Below are 16,767 nucleotides of genomic sequence, written 5' to 3' on the forward strand. Positions count from 1 at the left end.
TTTGCTCCCCTTTGTCGCCAGGTATGTTTTAAACTAGATCATGTTTTTTAAATAAGACATTATTGCAAATTAGTACGTTTAAAATTGACTAATTTATTACCATTACTCTGATTCATGTGAAAGTAGCTCCTTCCACTCATGAAAATTTACCCCTGGACATTTGCTCCCCTTTATCGTCAGATATGTTTCAAACTAGATCATGTTTTTTAAATAAGACATTAATGCAAATTAATACGTTTAAAATTGTTTAATTTATTACCATTACTCCGATTCACTTGAAAGTTGCCCCCCTCCACTCATGAAAGTTTACCCCACATCGTAAAATTTCCTGATGGAGTCCTCGATTATTGGGGCAAAGCTACGTTGAGTCTGCTACCCGATTAGGTATGTAAAGATCCTCCTTATATATAACCTAACTTCTAGTCTTCAAGCCTCCACATACTGGCGGTATGATTTAGTATTGGATTTTTGTACATGAAACACATATTACATTCAAAGGTGCCACCGTAGAGCAGAAAAACACTTTTGATGACGGTCCGCGAAAGCCAGTCATCATAATGTAGGATAGCTTCTAATTAATTTTTTAATTGATAAAATTTCTAATTAGTTGACTCTATTTACTGTCATTAACTATTTTTTTCTGACGATTTTGCTCGTTATTTTATAAAAACACTCTATTTGACTAGCAAAAGGTCCTTAGTAAAAATATTAACTTGCTATAACCAAGTGCAATGCTCACATTTAAAGCCAACTTTGTACCCAAACATGAACTTTTCGACCTAAAGGGAGGCACTTTCGAGACACCGTTGAACAGAACATAGTAAGTAAGCTTATTCGATAAGTAGTTGCAAATAATCTACATTGAATGTGGGTTTGTATTGCAGTGCCCTCAATTCCAATCAAGGGAGGGGCCTGTGCCCCTAGATTATGAAAAATACTTTTCTAGGGGGATATTTTCATTGAAAAATGCCTTTTTTGAATTTTTTCGCCTTTTTTGAGAAAAAACTTTGCCCCCTAGATATTATACAATACATTTGAACACCCCTCCTAAGTTTTTTGAATTGACGCTGCTGGTTTATTGCACCCAAATATAGGGTTCAGGAAAAAATTTTATCGTCAGGATATTAAATATAAAATATAGAAGTTACACAGTATATATATATATATATATATATATATATATATATATATATATATATATATATATATATATATATATATATATATATATATATATATATATATATATATATATGTTGGAAGATTAGAGCTAAAAGGGCATATGCAAAGAGGTTGAGCCTAATCCAAAGTAGACGAAAGTCAGAGGTGCGAGCACAAGAGTAAAGGCTGTGGCATAGGTGTAAGATCTTGTGTTGAAATCATTGATTGTATCAAATTTTAGCAAAAATATTTCACGTCAGTTAAATCTTTAAGGACTTCCCTCTATGGGCATTATTGGCACAGACAAAACTTAAGCCATTCAAAGTTTTAAATACCTGAACTTAACGGCCACGTCATTTTTTTTTTTTTTTTAACGGCGTACCTTCTGTTGAAACCATCAGAATCAGTTAACCGTATGGCATATTTGAAATGTTGATTGCTCATCCTGACCAACATTTTGAGATATACGAGATCATGTTACATCATGCGAGATAATTGTAGCTAGAAATGGCGAAAAAAAGCTGTTTATTACACAAAACCAGATTTGTTGCAAGAGGAGCTCTCTCTTTCTCAATCAAGTTAATTATATTTAAAAAACACAACATAGCAAAATAACAGCAGTCAAAAGGACTACTACAGGTTAGTCGAGTTTTAAGAAAAAATAATTACAATTAGAAAAATAACTGTTTTGATTGTAGATTTATTCGATATATTTATTTATTTTTAGATTGTTAAGTTTAACCCCGCCCCTCCTTAATTTCTAAAACAAAATATAAGGCACAGCGGATTGGACTTTGATACTCAAAAAGAAATGAGCTACACCCCCCCCCCCCCCCAACTACTCTTCACCAATCTCACAGAGTGAGAAAGTATTCTTAGCTTTTTGAAAGGATATGCAGACTACTAGCAATCGGTTCCAAATCCTAACAGAAAGCGTTAATAGAATTGAAAGGAGTTTTTACCTGTTTTTACCAAATGATTGTTGATGAAATTACTGAGTGGTTGATTGTTTTACACAGAAATTGGTTGGTTCTTTTGCATAAAGTTTTAAGCGAACACACAGAACGAAAAATGCCTGAGTTACAGCATTTTCATAAGTAATCTCCCTGCTTCTTTGTGTTTTCACTCTGCTTATTGTACGAGCTTACCTTTTTTTCGAGTCCATTGACTGCTGACGTCTTTACAAATCGACTGCAGTGAGGTACAGACGCAAGAACGTCTATGTGTTATTGAAGAGGGAGCGGATAGCTTCCAATGTAGCTTCTATTTGAGTATTACTCTTTCAATTAACCTATTAGTCTGGTTAATTTTTAATTTAATTTAACGGGCTATAATAATCTTCGACAAACATAACAAGTCATTAAGTTATTAATTTTTCTCATATTCACAGTCTATCTGGGCTTAACAATCAGTGACACAAAAAAAAAAAAATAGAGAACGTATTTTTTTTTTAATTTAAAATCTACTTGATGAATTATTTGAATTTTATGTAACGATGTCAAACGGAATTAATATATTGAATTAATTGATTTAGTTTTTATAATAGATGAATTCATTTAATCTCTTGGTATCTGAGCAATTGGCGGCAAAAAATTTTAAACAATTCTCATATTGGAAATGAGCTTATTAGATAAATTGATCTTTTATTGAACTATAATTAATTTGATTTCTCTTTTAAATTGATTTATATTTTCTCAGACTGTTGAGGGTCAGCAAGAGACATGGAAGCAAGAACGACCAGCGAACATGCCACGAATATCAAATCTAGAAGTTATGTGTGCTAAAAATCACATGGAAGTTCAGCTATCTTTCGATCGACCATTTAATGGTCTGGTGTTCTCCAAGGGTGCATTCGGTGCCGGTGAATGCTCTTATGTACAACCAAACTCTGCACAACAAAGCTTCAGGTTTTCCATCTTGTACAATAGTTGTGGCACAAAACCTGACATGAACGGAAAGTTTTATGAGAATACAATAGTTGTACAATACGATGAAGAGCTGATCGAAGTGTGGGATGAAGCAAAGAGGTTAAGGTGCGAGTGGTATAATGACTACGAAAAAACAGCGACAAAGCCGCCGATGGTTATATCAGACTTGGAGGTTGTGGAATTAAACTTCAGAGGTAAGAATCTGATTTTCCCATTTCTCAGGCAACTTATTATCAGCATTTTTTTTTAGAAGGGCTAAGTTTTGGAATTTGTTTGATGGGGATATTAAAAGAGATTGTGGTGTAAATTAATTTAAAAGGTTTTTGGAATATGTACTGTTTTCTAAATATGATTTTAATGCTTGAGTTGATAGGATATCTAATTGATGAAATGAAAATGATATTAAACCATTAATATTGGTATTTTTGCTATCGCATTTTTATTTTGACTGTTAAATGCTAAGGAAGGAGTTGAGTCTTGAGTGTTAAGGTAGTGGTAACAGGGCATGTGAAACGAGTTAATCATATGGACAGCGTTAAAAACTACTGAAACTAGTAAAATGTAAAAGTTAGTCGTCTGTTTAAGTGGCTAATTATAATTTTAGTGATTTTGTTGCTAATTTAGTCATTTTTTCAAGAATCTGTTAATTTTTTTGTTGATTTAGTGTTTTTTTACAATAGTAATTTATTTTACCTGGTGGCACCCCTACTTTGATCCAACCACTCGGCTTCAGTTGGTAATGTCATTGATAGGCTATTGTACTCAAATACTAAATATTTGTCCAAATGGTGAGGCCTTTTTTTGCAAAATTACTATTTCTAGTCTGTTTAAGTGGCTAATTATAATTTTATTGATTTTGTTGCTAATTTAGTCGTTTTTTCAAGAATCTGATAATTTTCTTGTTGATTTAGTGTTTTTTTTTTCCAACAATATAGTAATTTTTTCACCTGGTGGCACCCCTACCTTGATCCAACCACTCGGCTTCAGTTGGTAATGGCATTTCTAGGCTATTGTACTCAAATACTAAATATTTGTCCAAATGGTGAGGCCTTTTTTTGCGAAATTACTAGTAGAAATATAGAAAGGTCCGACTCCAAGGTATTTTCGCCTCACCACCGAACGTAAAGTTTTTTAGTACTTTTAAAAAAGCTTCCTATTGTTCTAATTAAACGAACCCTGTGTTTCAGGAGTCGTTCTAAAAGAATTGGGACAAAATTCAGATTTTAGTGTAAAGAGGAGGGTTGCAATCCTCTTCATACAAGTAATAATTTCTGTTCGTTTTGAGTTTTAATGTTGCTCCTTATTTTCATTTGAAAAAAACTTGTTTTTTTAAATTTAATTTCTGATCATTTTTAAGTAATGCCAGGAAATCTGGCTCCATCTCCCCGGAGAAATCCCCCTCCCACGGAAATATACTCTAAACAATTCAATACCGGTGAAAATTTACCCCCGACAATGACCCTTAACAACTCCCCGCGTAAAATTGAGACGGAAAAGAGAAAGCAAGACATTTAAAAGAATTCTGTATAAGAATTCTGGCAAATTCCCCCAGGGTATAATTTCCCCTTATAAATTCATCCCCTGGAAACTTCCCTCTCTGTAGAAAATTCCCCATGGAAATACCTCCAGTAAAAAATTCGCCCTCTTCCCGCCCAAAAATGTATACATACTTCACAGTAACAATACTATGCGTAAGAAATGAACAAATGTTTTGACTTAAAGACCTTTCTTTTTGGGCTATGGGGGGGAGGGGTCAAATTATATCTAAATGCATAGTTATTGAGTCTTTCAACTATGATGAGCAAAATGGCTATCTAAGAATTTTGGTCGGACGACTTTGGGAAAAAGGGGCGGGGGAGGGGGCCAGATTGCCCTCCAATATTTTTGGTCACTTAAAAAGAACAATGTAAGTTTTAATTTCCGTTCGAATGAATGCTCTCACCATATTCTAGAACCACTGGGTCGATACGATCACCCCTGGAAAAAAAAAATAAACACGCATCCGTGGTAGGGTTTTCTGATATGCTGAATCTGACAGTGTGATTTTCATTAGGATTCGAATACTTTTAGGGCTTGTATCCCCTTTTATCGAAAATTATAATAAACTTCTCAGGCTCGTAGCCTTTAATAGGTAAGACTAAACTTAACGAAACGTATATATTTAAAAATCAGCACAGTAAGCCGATTCTTTTGATATATCTATTAGTATCAAACTCTATTTTTGATAATTTTGGTTACTATTGAGCTGGGTCGCTCCTTACAGTTCTTTACAACGAACTGTTTGATAAAGAGAATAATAATAGTTGCTCTCAACGCATTACAGAAGGAAATGAAAGAGAAAAGAAAAGAAAAATATTGATCGATAAAGGTTGTTTAAAAGTTTTTTTTTTTAAGTGAAAAACTTTTCTTCCTGGTTTTAGAAGCGTACAGATACATATCCCTGGGGTTTTTCAAATGTTACCAAAAATTTTGAAAGTTGAGGAGGTTCAAGAGTTTATATGCAACTACATCTTGAAAAGGTGCTTTCAATTAATAGTAAATAGTAACTTTAAAGCTTAAAATGACTTAATACCATCTTTATTGAAGGGAGGTATTAGCCCTCCACAGCCTAAGTTGTAACACTCAAGTGGTTGCTGGCTTGAATGGTCATAGAATGTCGCGAGAGGGCTCATTTTAACGGAAATTAAAAGTTCTAGTGCCCTTTTTAAGTGAACAAAAAAAATTTGAGGGCACCTAGGCCCCCTCCCACGCTCATTTTTTCCCACAAGTCACCGGATAAAAATTCTGAGATAGCCATTTTATTCACCATAGTCGAAAAACCTAATAGCTATGTCTTTAGGGATGACTTACTCCCCCGCAGTCCCCGTGGGAGGGGCTGCAAGTTACAAACTTTGACCTGTGTTTACATATAGTAATGGTTACTGGGAAATGTACAGACGTTTTCAGGGTGATTTTTTTGGTTTAGGGGGGAGACTTGAGTGGGGGGATTACATGGGAGGATATTTCCATGGATTAACTTCTCGTTGGGGAAGATAATTTCAATGAAGGGGGGGCAGGATTTTCTAGCATTATTTGAAAAAACAATGAAAAAATAAATATGAAAAGTTTTTTCTACTAAAAGTAAGGACATTAAAACTTAAAACGAACAGAAATTACTTTGCATATGAAAGGGGTTGTCCCCTCCTCAACACCCCGCTCTTTACGCTAAAGTTTGACTATTTTTCACGACTCTACTTTTTAAATTCCGAAAAATTAGAAAAAATGAGGCATTTTTAACTTAAGAACAGGTAATCGGATCTTAATCAAAATTAAATCAAATATTGAGGAGGATGTTGTCTCTAAGAGCTCTTATTATAAATCCCGACCGGATCCGGTGACATTTGGGGGAGTTGGAGGGGGAAACCCAAAATCTTGGAAAACGCTTAGTGGAGGGATCGGGATGAAACTTGGTGGGAAAAATAAACACAAGTCCTAGATACATGATTGACATAACCAGAAAGGATCTGATGTCTCTGGGGGAGTTGGGGAGAGGGTCAATTCTGAAAAATTAGAAAAAATGAGGTATTTCTAACTTACAACGGAGTCATCCGATCTTAATGAAATTTCATATTTAGAAGGATCTCGTAACTCAGATCTCCTATTTTAAATTCTGACGGGATTCAGTTTCTTCTGGGGGAGATGGGGGGAACCGGAAATCTTGGGAATCGCCTAGAGTGGAGAGATCAGGATGAAACTTGGTAGGAAGAATAAGCACAAGTCCTAGATACGTGATTGACTTAACTGGACCGAATCTACTCTCTTTGGGGGAGGGGGTGTTAATTCGGAAAAATTAGAAAAATTGAGGTATTTTTAGCTTAAGAACGGTTGACCGGATCTTTTTGAAATTTGCATTTTAGAAGGAACTCATGTCTCAGAGCTTCTATTTTAAATACTGACCAGACCTGGTGACATTGGGGGGAATTGGAGGATAAAACCAGAAATCTCTGAAAACGCTTAGAGTGGAGAGGTCGGGATGAAACTTGGTGGGTAGAATGCACAAATGTCTCAGATACATGATTGACGTTGCCAGACTGGATCTGCTATTTTTGGGGGAGTTAGGGGGTCCAGTGCTTTGGTGAGTTTGGTGCTTCTGGGCGTGCTAGGACTATGAAAATTGGTAGGCATGTCAGGGACCTGCACAAATTGACTTGATAAAGTCGTTTTCTCCGATTCAACCATCTGGGGGGCTGAAGGGAGAGGAAAAATTTGAAAAAAATGAGATATTTATCTTACGAGTGGGTGATCGGATCTTAATGATTCTGTATTTCATAAATTTGATGAGAAATAGTCAAATTTAATATATTGTTCAGTTATTAGATGTTCAGTTTATAAAGGGCCCATTACATTAAAAAAAAAAACTAAAAAAGAATACTTGGAATATAAAAAAAAGCTTTAATTTTATCTATGCTCAGTTTTTTTTTATTTCTATATTTCATAAATTTGATGAGAAATGGTCAAATAGAACATGTTGTTCAGTTATACAATGTTCAGAATATAAACGCCCTATTACATTAAAAAAGTAAAAAAAAAAATACTTGAGATATAAGAAGATACTTCAATTGTATTTGTGCTCAGCAAGGCAAAGACGGAGGAATTTTTTCGTGGGGGGGGAATCATAGTTTTTTTTGGAGATTCCAATAATAAAATAATTAATTTTATTTCATAATTTAAATAAGAAGTTCCCAGACACTCAAGGAAGTTATTTTTGAAAACACACCCACGAAAATTAATTTTTGCAACCAATTATTCAACATTTTTATTCTAGATCTGAAAAATATTAACTGCTTCAATATTTTTTATGCTCAGCACATGAGTTTATTCTGTGTCACCTCTTAATAAAATTTCTTACCCATTTGCACAGAAAATAATATAAAAATTTCTCCGCCGTGAACTTGCACAAGAAAAGCTGTTTTCCATTTTTGCTCCAAAATGTTCTTAAAAAAAACGTAAACAGCACTGAAAAACTTGCGCTTTACTGGAAACTGCTTGTTTTTTTTTAGAAAATAGGATTGTGTTAGGGTCTTACCCAGGATTTTTCTTGGGGGGGGGGATACAAAAGAATTTTTTTTTGGGACAAAAAAAACTCATGAAAAATTCGTTTATATTCATTTTTGTTACGTTTTTACGAGTCAGACAAACATTTCGGGGGAGGGGAGGGTCAAAACCCGAATCCTTACCCCTGGATACGGTTTGGGTGGAGTATATAAAAAGTTGGCAATATCGTGGCTGTTGCAAGACTATTGAGAGCCTTATTTATAGTCTTTTATTTCCTGCAGATTGCTTGAAGACGTTCATGCTCCTAAGAGATCAGTTTTATTTACTCGGTCTTGGGTTTAGTGCTAGTATTTCAGAATTTATTACGAGTCAGTTGTTTTGAGCTAGTTTTATAGAGGGGGCAAGGACTGCGAAGCTTCTCTTCGAACTTACTCTTTACTTCCCTCAGAAAAAACTCTTTTTTTTTAATTAACAAGAAAAGGTACAGCTTTGACGTCAGTACAGTAAGATTAACAAACTAATTTAAAGGGTTTTAAAAATCTGGCTAAGGTCCAAATTGGTTTCATTTTCTTTGCATGTCCTGCCTTTGATTTTTGCTCCCGTTATTCCGTGGTTTTTTTTTACGATATATTCAAAGTAATTGAAAGTGAACTAGAATTTGAAAGTGAATTGTATCGTAATTGGAATTTTGTTTAATGTATGAAAATATTTCCTGTAATTCCTGGATCTTTCCCAATTGCTCAAGTAGTTTTTATGGCACTTGGTATTCACCAAGTGACATATAGCAATCGTAAATTCTGTCGGTCTATCGGTCCCGGTTTTTCCTACTTTAGGCACTTCCAGGTAAGCTAGGACGATGAAATTCGGCAGGCGTATCAGGGACCGGACCAGATTAAATTAGAAATAATCGGTTTCGCGATTTTAACATCTGGGGGGGGGAGTGGGGGCCCGTTAATTCGGAAATAATAGAAAAAATGAAGTTTTTTAACTTACGAATGGTTGATAAGATCTTAATGAAATTTGATGTTTTGAAGGATATCGTGTGTCAGAGCTGTTATTTTAAGTCCCGGCTGGATCTGGTGACATTGGGCGTAGTTTGGAGGGGGAAACCTAAAATCTTGGAAAACACTAAGAATGGAGGGATCGGGATGAAACGTCATTAATTTCGAAAAATTCGAAAAAATTAGGTATTTTTAACTTACGAACGGGTGATCGGATCTCAATGAAATTTAATATTTAGAAGGATATCGTGTCTCAAAGCCCTTATTTTAATCCCTATCGGATCTGGTGACATTGGGAGGAGTTTGGGGGGGGGGCAAGCCTAAAATCATGGAAAACGCTTAGATTGGAGGGATCGGGATGAAACTTGGTGGAAAAAATAAGTAGAAGTCTTAGATATGTTATTTACATAATTGGAACGGATCCGCTCTATTTTGGCGGGGGGGGGGGGGTTAATTCGGAAAAATTTGAAAAATGACGTATTTTTAGCTTACGAACGAGTGATCGGATCTTCATGAAACCTCATATTTAGAAGGACCTCGTAACTCAGATCTCATATTTTAAATTTCAACTCGATCCAGCGTCATTAGGGGGGTGGGGTGGGGGAGGGGACCGGAAATCTTAGAAAATACTTAAAGCGGAGAGATCAGAATGAAACTGGATGGGAAGAATAAAAACCTGTCTACGATACGTGACTGACATAACGGACCGGACCTGATCTCTTTGGTGGAGTTGGGGAGGGGAGGGGGTAATTTGGAAAAATGAGTTATTTGTAACTTAGGAAAGGGTGACCAGATCTTAATGAAATTTGAGATTTAGAAGGATCTTGTGCTTTAAAGCTCTAATTTTAAATTCCGACCAGATCCTTTGATATTGGGGGGAGTTGGAGGGGAAAACCGGAATTCTTGGAAAACGTGAAAATTGGGGAATTTTTATCTTGCGAATAGGTGATCGGATCTTAATGAAATTTGATATTTAGAAGGAATTCATGTCTCAGAGCTCTTATTTCAAATCCCGACCAGATCTTTTGACATTGAGGGGAGTTGGAGGGGGAAATCTTGGAAAACACTTGGAGTGGAGGAATCGGGATGAAGCTTGGTGGATAGAATAAGCAAATGTCCTTGATACGTGATTAACGTAGCCGTACTAGATTCGCTCTCTTTGGGGGAGTTGGGGGAGGGGTTCAGTGATTTGGCGAGTTTGGTGCTTCTGGACGTGCTAGGACGATGAAAATTGGTAGGCGTGTCAGGGAGCTGCACAAATTGACTTGATAAAGTCGTTTTCCAAGATCCGACCATCTGGGGGGCAAAAGGGAGAGGAAAAATTTGAAAAAATGAGGTATTTATAACTTACGAGTTGGTGATCGGATCTTAATGAATTTTGATATTTAGAAGGACATCGTGACTCAGAGCTCTTATTTTAAATCCCGACTGGCATTAAGCTTCTGATTTTCCTTTTAAATCAATCTATTGATTCTTAGAATTTTGTTAGAGCTCATACCATATGAGCTCTTGGCTCTTAGCTCTTCTTGCCTCGTCACAAGTGCCATATGAGCTCTTAGCTCTTGTTTGTATTTGTAATAGAATCCAATTTTTTTTTCTGCCATTTTATTGTTTAACTTTCTTCTCCAAAGTCGTAAGATCGAAATTTTGAGATAACCTTTTTGTTCAGCATAGTTGAAAGGTACAATAATGACGCCTTATTTTCGACGTAACACCTTTAACTAAGTATTCTTTTCTTAGGCTAATAATAAGTGAAGATGAAAAGGTGACGTTGGGTAACTAAAAGATTCACCAGATGGGCAGTTTCACTTACCTTTGTAGTATTGTTCGTCAAGATTGTGGGAGCAGTGAAAATGTTAAAAGTAGAATAGCTAAGGCTCGGGGTGTCTTTTCACAGTTAAAAAAGTTTGGAAGAATTGGAAGATAAGTGTGCAAACCAAGAATAGAATATTGGGAGCTACAGTGATAATAGTTTTCAAGCATGGCTCTGAAGCATGGGCGCTCCAAAAAGCAGATGAATATTTGCTAGATGTTTTCCAGAGAAATTACCTACAGATCGTTCTGGGCATCCAGCTGACTGATTGTATTTCAAACAGTAGGCTGTATGAAAAGTGTGGTTCAATCCACTTCTTAAGGCTGTAATAAGAGAAGGGTTGAGTTGGCTAGGGTATGTTCTGCGGATGAAGGATGACAGATTGCCAAAGATTGTCCTTTTTGGCGAACCATCTAGGGCGAAACGGAAAGTAGGTCGTCTGCGTTTGGGGTGGGAGGATGTCATAAAGAAAGATTTGAAAGAAATGGGAATTTCCTCGAAGGGTGTAAAGAGGGAGGCTTTAAACAGATTGAGACAGAGGAGGAACTTGCGTAGCTGTGTTGGCCTCAGGTGGCTCGGTGCTGTGGTGATTTGTTAGTAGTATATATATATATATATATATATATATATATATATATATATATATATATATATATATATATATATATATATATATATATATATATATATATATATATATATATATATATATATATATATATATATGAAATATATTTCTGCATTCAAGTACATCTATCTATATTTGAATTTATAGTCAAACAGTTCGTGGTAACGAACTGTAGTAAGGAGCGACCCGGCTATTATGAATTCAAAAATTTATCACTGTGCCTTATTTAATTTGTCGATGTTTATAGCCTATAAGAGAAGAGAATATTTAAGAAAAATGTTTAAAGTGATTTTTCTCACAAAAAAATAACAAATAATCAATATTAAAAAAAACGATTTATTTTATTCAAGCCGTTCTGTCAGTTGTCTATTTTTATCAAGTTTGTTCTGCCATTATTTTCTGCTGAAGCAAGAAATATTTTCAAGTATTTTAGAAATCTTCTAGCCCTGGAATAATGAAGTACAAAGAACAGTGAAAATAAAGTCTGATTTTTTTATTTTTAATTTTAAAAATCATCAAAATTAAAATTTTGATGAAAAAGACTTGCACAAGAGGCCATGCGGTTTTTGGTAGTAGCGGGCGCTAAACTAAAAAAAAAGACGTCGATGAAAATCCAAGAGAAGAAAAAGTAAAATCTGCAAATGACTATCACCAAACAGCTGAGTAGCTTTGCTTTAAAGGTGTAGCTGTTTTGGAAATCCATAGACCGCTAATATCTTAAAATATTTTCGAAGAAAAAGCGTCATCAAATTTGAATAATTAGTCTTAGTTATTTGCTTTCGCAGTTTGACATGGCAACACTGACAATTATATACTTCTGCCATTAAAACTTCCTAATCCTGAAACAGTCAATATTTTTTTTAGAAAATGGTTGTTTTTAAATGTGAATAGACCTAAGGTGAGTCCATAGGATAAAAAAAATGTTCTTATTTTGCTTTCCTTAGTAAAGGGTATATTCTAAACCTTTTCATAGGGGGGAGGAGGATAGAAAAAAGCTTCAAAAACACATCATAAATTTGTTTTTATGCATTTTTGTTACATTTTTACGAGTTTGACAGAAATTTAGGAGGTAACCCAACCCAGTACCCCTCCCCCCGACCTTCTGGATACGGCCTTGTCCTGAGGAGTTTCACCAATTTTTCTTGCCAAATCATTCGTAATAAAATTGCCAGCAGATATCGCATGCCAATCAAAATGAAATCAAGTTTACTACCGATCAGTTTATGAAAATCGAAATTCTTGAAATCGAAGTGGAAATGGAATAGAAATTAGATCAAAAATGGAACTTGAAATTTCATCTGCAGTTTCATAGTCCACCTCTTTCCGAAAAAGCCTTTGTCATATAAAAGGTTATAACGACACAGAAGGAGCGGAGCGGGATCCTTAGTAAGATTTGTCCGTAAAACAATCTTTTTTATCTCCCCCTGTCTCACGATTTCTCCGCGATTTTGTCATGTTTTTGTGTAATTCATCTGTTTGTTCCGTTTTTTTTATAAATTCATGTGCAAGGTCCCATAAGTTTTGTATAGTTCACCTTTATCTTAAAATTCACCCCTTCCATCCTCACAAAAAAAATTGTTCTCTCGTCGCAAAAAAATTCCTGCGTATGCGTTTGGTGTGAACGGGCATTAAGGCTAATTTTCAGACATCCAGAGTTTCATATTCCTGCTACCTGCCCCTATGACCTTTTAACGAGCGAATATTTTGTTCTCTGGCTTCGTCAATTTCGAGACAAACTCGTAATTATCTATAAAGAGAGTCACGAACTACTCTTTGAATGAGAGGCGTGGAAAAAAGGAAGCGTAATTAATATTCTTTAAGTTTATCTTGTCCCGTTACTAATCTAATCCTTGTGGTTGAACATATTTTTAAAAGTTATTAGGTAATTTCACTGTAGCTAATCAGCAAGGCAACATACACCCAATACTTCACTAAAACGATGTCGAGGGGAGGGGATCATATTGAACATTTCCCTTCTCTCTTGTTTGACTTCGCCATACTTCACTAAAACGATGTCGAGGGGAGGAGATCATATTGGACATTTTCCTCCTCTCTTGGTAGACTTAACCATACTTCACTAAAACGATGTCGATGGGAGGAGATCATATTGGACATTTTCCTCCTCTCTTGGTAGACTTCATCACACTTCACTAAAATGATGTCGAGGGGAGGAGATCATATTGGACACTTTCCTTCTGTCTTGGTAGACTTCATCATACTTCTCTAAAACGATTTCGAGGGGAGGAGAACATCTTGCACATTTTCCTCCTCTTCTGGTAGACTTCATCATACTTCACCAAACGATGTAGAGGGAAGGAGATCATATTGGACATTTTCCTCCTCTCTCGGTAGACTTCATCATACTTCACTAAAACGATGTCGATGGGAGGAGATCATATTGGACATTTTCCTCCTCTCTTGGTAGACTTCACAATACTTCACTAAAACGATGTCGAGGAAAGGAGATCATATTGGACACTTTCCTTCTCTCTTCGTAGACTTCACTATACTTCACTAAAATGATGTCGAGGGGGGATCATATTGGACATTTTCCTCCTCTCTTGGTAGAAAAATTGTGTAATATTAGAAACAGTGGGGAACGTTAAAAGCAAAAAAGACCAGACAAACCTTTACCCTCCCCCTCGCCAGAAATTCATATTTTTACCTCTCTCCTCAGGAAAAAATTGGTGAATGTCAGTTGAAGGCAAAGACTTTAGAATATCATCGTCATTATAGCATCATATAGCGCTATAATGCGTTATGTATAGTGTCATTCCTGACGCTTTTTAAGGCTATCCACTCGTCTTTTCTTTTGTGAGGGACAAACAATTTATATTGACAGTTGATGTTACTGCTATAAACGCCTGTTACTGTTATAAATAAAAACATTATTATGTTTACCCAAGAGTTGTACCCCGATAGAGCTAAAATTCTACCCACGAACATTTAGAAAATCCCAAACTTTCTATCAACAGGAAATCTAGATCGTCCCTTACTTCTGAATGTAACTTTGAAGATAATTGGAATCTTAGGATATGAGTTCTTTGGCCAGAATGCTCAGGGTTCAATTGAGCCTTGAAGTAAACAAATATAAGAATGAGCTGATGCCCCGAAATAGCTAAAATTCTACCCAAGAACATTCAGAAATTCCCTGACTTTCTACCAAAGAGAAATCTAAATTGTCTCATACTTCTTAATGCAACTTTAAGTAGCCTTGTTGAGGTCTTGTTGAGTCATATGAGGTCTTTTGTTCTAGAAGGCGTAAAGTTCATTTGGAGCTTGAAGTGATCACTAAAGTGATCACTAATCTTGATCACTAAAGTGGAGTGTCTGGAAAGATGCCTTTCATCAGCAATTTAAGTTGTGATTGTGTGAGAATAAGTGGATATATATTTTAATTTTTTTCTTAATTAGGCTTCAAGGTGCCGTTGCTTAAAGCTATGCCTCTAGTCATTGGGACTTTTGCTGTGACGACCGGTCTTTTCTTTCACTTATAATGTTGATCATACCTCCCCATGAAGCTGCTAGGAGAATATGCTTCCACGGCTTCAAGGTGCCGTTACCTAGAGCTATGCTTCTAGTCAAGGCAACTTTTGCCATTGCAACTGTTTTTTCTGTTATTTATATGTTGACTAAACCTTCCCTTGAAGGAACTAGGAGAATATTCTTTTGGGATAATTTCTGCTGGGAGAGGCTTCTACATGGTGACTGCGTGTCGATCAAAGCTCTCTATGACATATTCCTTGTGGGGAGTTCTCTGCTAAAGGTAGTCACAACCAAAGCACTACAGAGAGTGAATTTTTATTGGATTAGGCCTTCCAGACGTGAGCTTTGACAGATCTTGCACTATAGGATAGTGCATCTGTGTATGAAGTACTCAAAGAGATGCCATATTGAAATACCCCTGTGACGGCTGAAGGATTTTGGTAACATATTTTTCAGGCGGTGTCGCTACCGCTGCTTGATTTTGCAGTCGCTGAAGAGCAGCAACATGGGTTTGTGTCAACTTCAAAATAAGGATAAGTATTCAATTTCAATAACGGCCCTAAAAGATAAACTTGATTGGGGAAAAGGATCCTGAACCAGAGGACAATTCTTAACATCTTGGAGCCAGTTGGTCTAACTTTATTATGAAAATTCGATATTAGTTTTGTGACCAAGACTGGTTTTACTGGTCCTTTTTCTTGATTTGACAAGTTTTACCTCCTCCACAGCTAGTTGGCAAATAAAAAAAAAATTTGTAAAATTCAGCATAAGTCATAATATCAGAACCAAATTTTAACCTTTTACTAAGATTTTCAGCCCACATCATGACATCTGGTGAAAATTTTACCCCTAGAAGACGAAGAGTATTGACTCTTTTACTAACACCCAATTAAAGATGGGATCAGTACTATATCTGGGACGGGTTACGGGGGGGGGCTGGTTACCCCCCTGAAATTTTTGTCCGACTTGTAAAGACGTAACAAGAATATATGTAAAAACATTTTTGATGTGTTTTTAAAAGTGTTTTACTATACCCCCCCCCCAAAGAAAAATCCTGGATGAGCCCTTAGATGAGATTAATAAGAAGGATGTGTCTCAGTTTTTCTTTGGAGTTAGGCAGTTGTTTAGCTTCTGTTGCAGAGAAATTTGTATTTACATAAGCTCCAGAAGAAAGTAAACTTATTTCTGGTTGCTTAAAGATTTTGACTCACCAATCACGGACTATTTTGTATACTCAATAACATAAGCTACTTCACGTAAATGGCAAAGTGGAGATTTTTGCGCAAGGCTAATGTGAAAGGACTTTTTTAGCATGATATGTTATACAAAACGTCACGTAAATTAACCATTTAACATTAATAATTACTTAAGTAGTATGAAAGCCACTTTATATTCAAGTTCCTATGGTAAATATGACAGTTCGATCAATGTTGGAGCATTGGTGCCTTGGAAATATCCGAAAATTCGTCACAGAATCAATCAATTTTTAGTAAAACCTCCATAGAAAGATCCTCAACAGTTCGTGGAATGAATCAAACAGTTCGTGGTATCAAGAGAATTAAATCAAAAGAATTTAATTTTATTGTTGATTTAAAATATACAAAATTCATTGAGTTTAATGCTACCCATCAAAAGTTACGAGCTTGAGGAAATTTCCTTAATTTTTGGGAAAGGAGAGAAACACCCCAAAAACATCAAGTGATCTTAATGGAAATC

General features: G+C 35.7%; 1 protein-coding gene across 1 annotated transcript in view; it reads left to right on the top strand.

The window, feature by feature from the left end:
- LOC136037321 (uncharacterized) overlaps positions 1-16,767 on the top strand; it is a 95,387-nt gene that overhangs the window by 26,422 nt on the left and 52,198 nt on the right. The window contains exon 3 of the mRNA XM_065719989.1: positions 2,860-3,283. Within this exon, the coding sequence (XP_065576061.1) occupies positions 2,860-3,283 (424 nt within the window). The remainder of the gene's footprint in view (positions 1-2,859; positions 3,284-16,767) is intronic.

Source organism: Artemia franciscana, chromosome 16 (genome assembly GCF_032884065.1).
Source record: "Artemia franciscana chromosome 16, ASM3288406v1, whole genome shotgun sequence".
NCBI classification, from domain to species: domain Eukaryota; kingdom Metazoa; phylum Arthropoda; class Branchiopoda; order Anostraca; family Artemiidae; genus Artemia; species Artemia franciscana.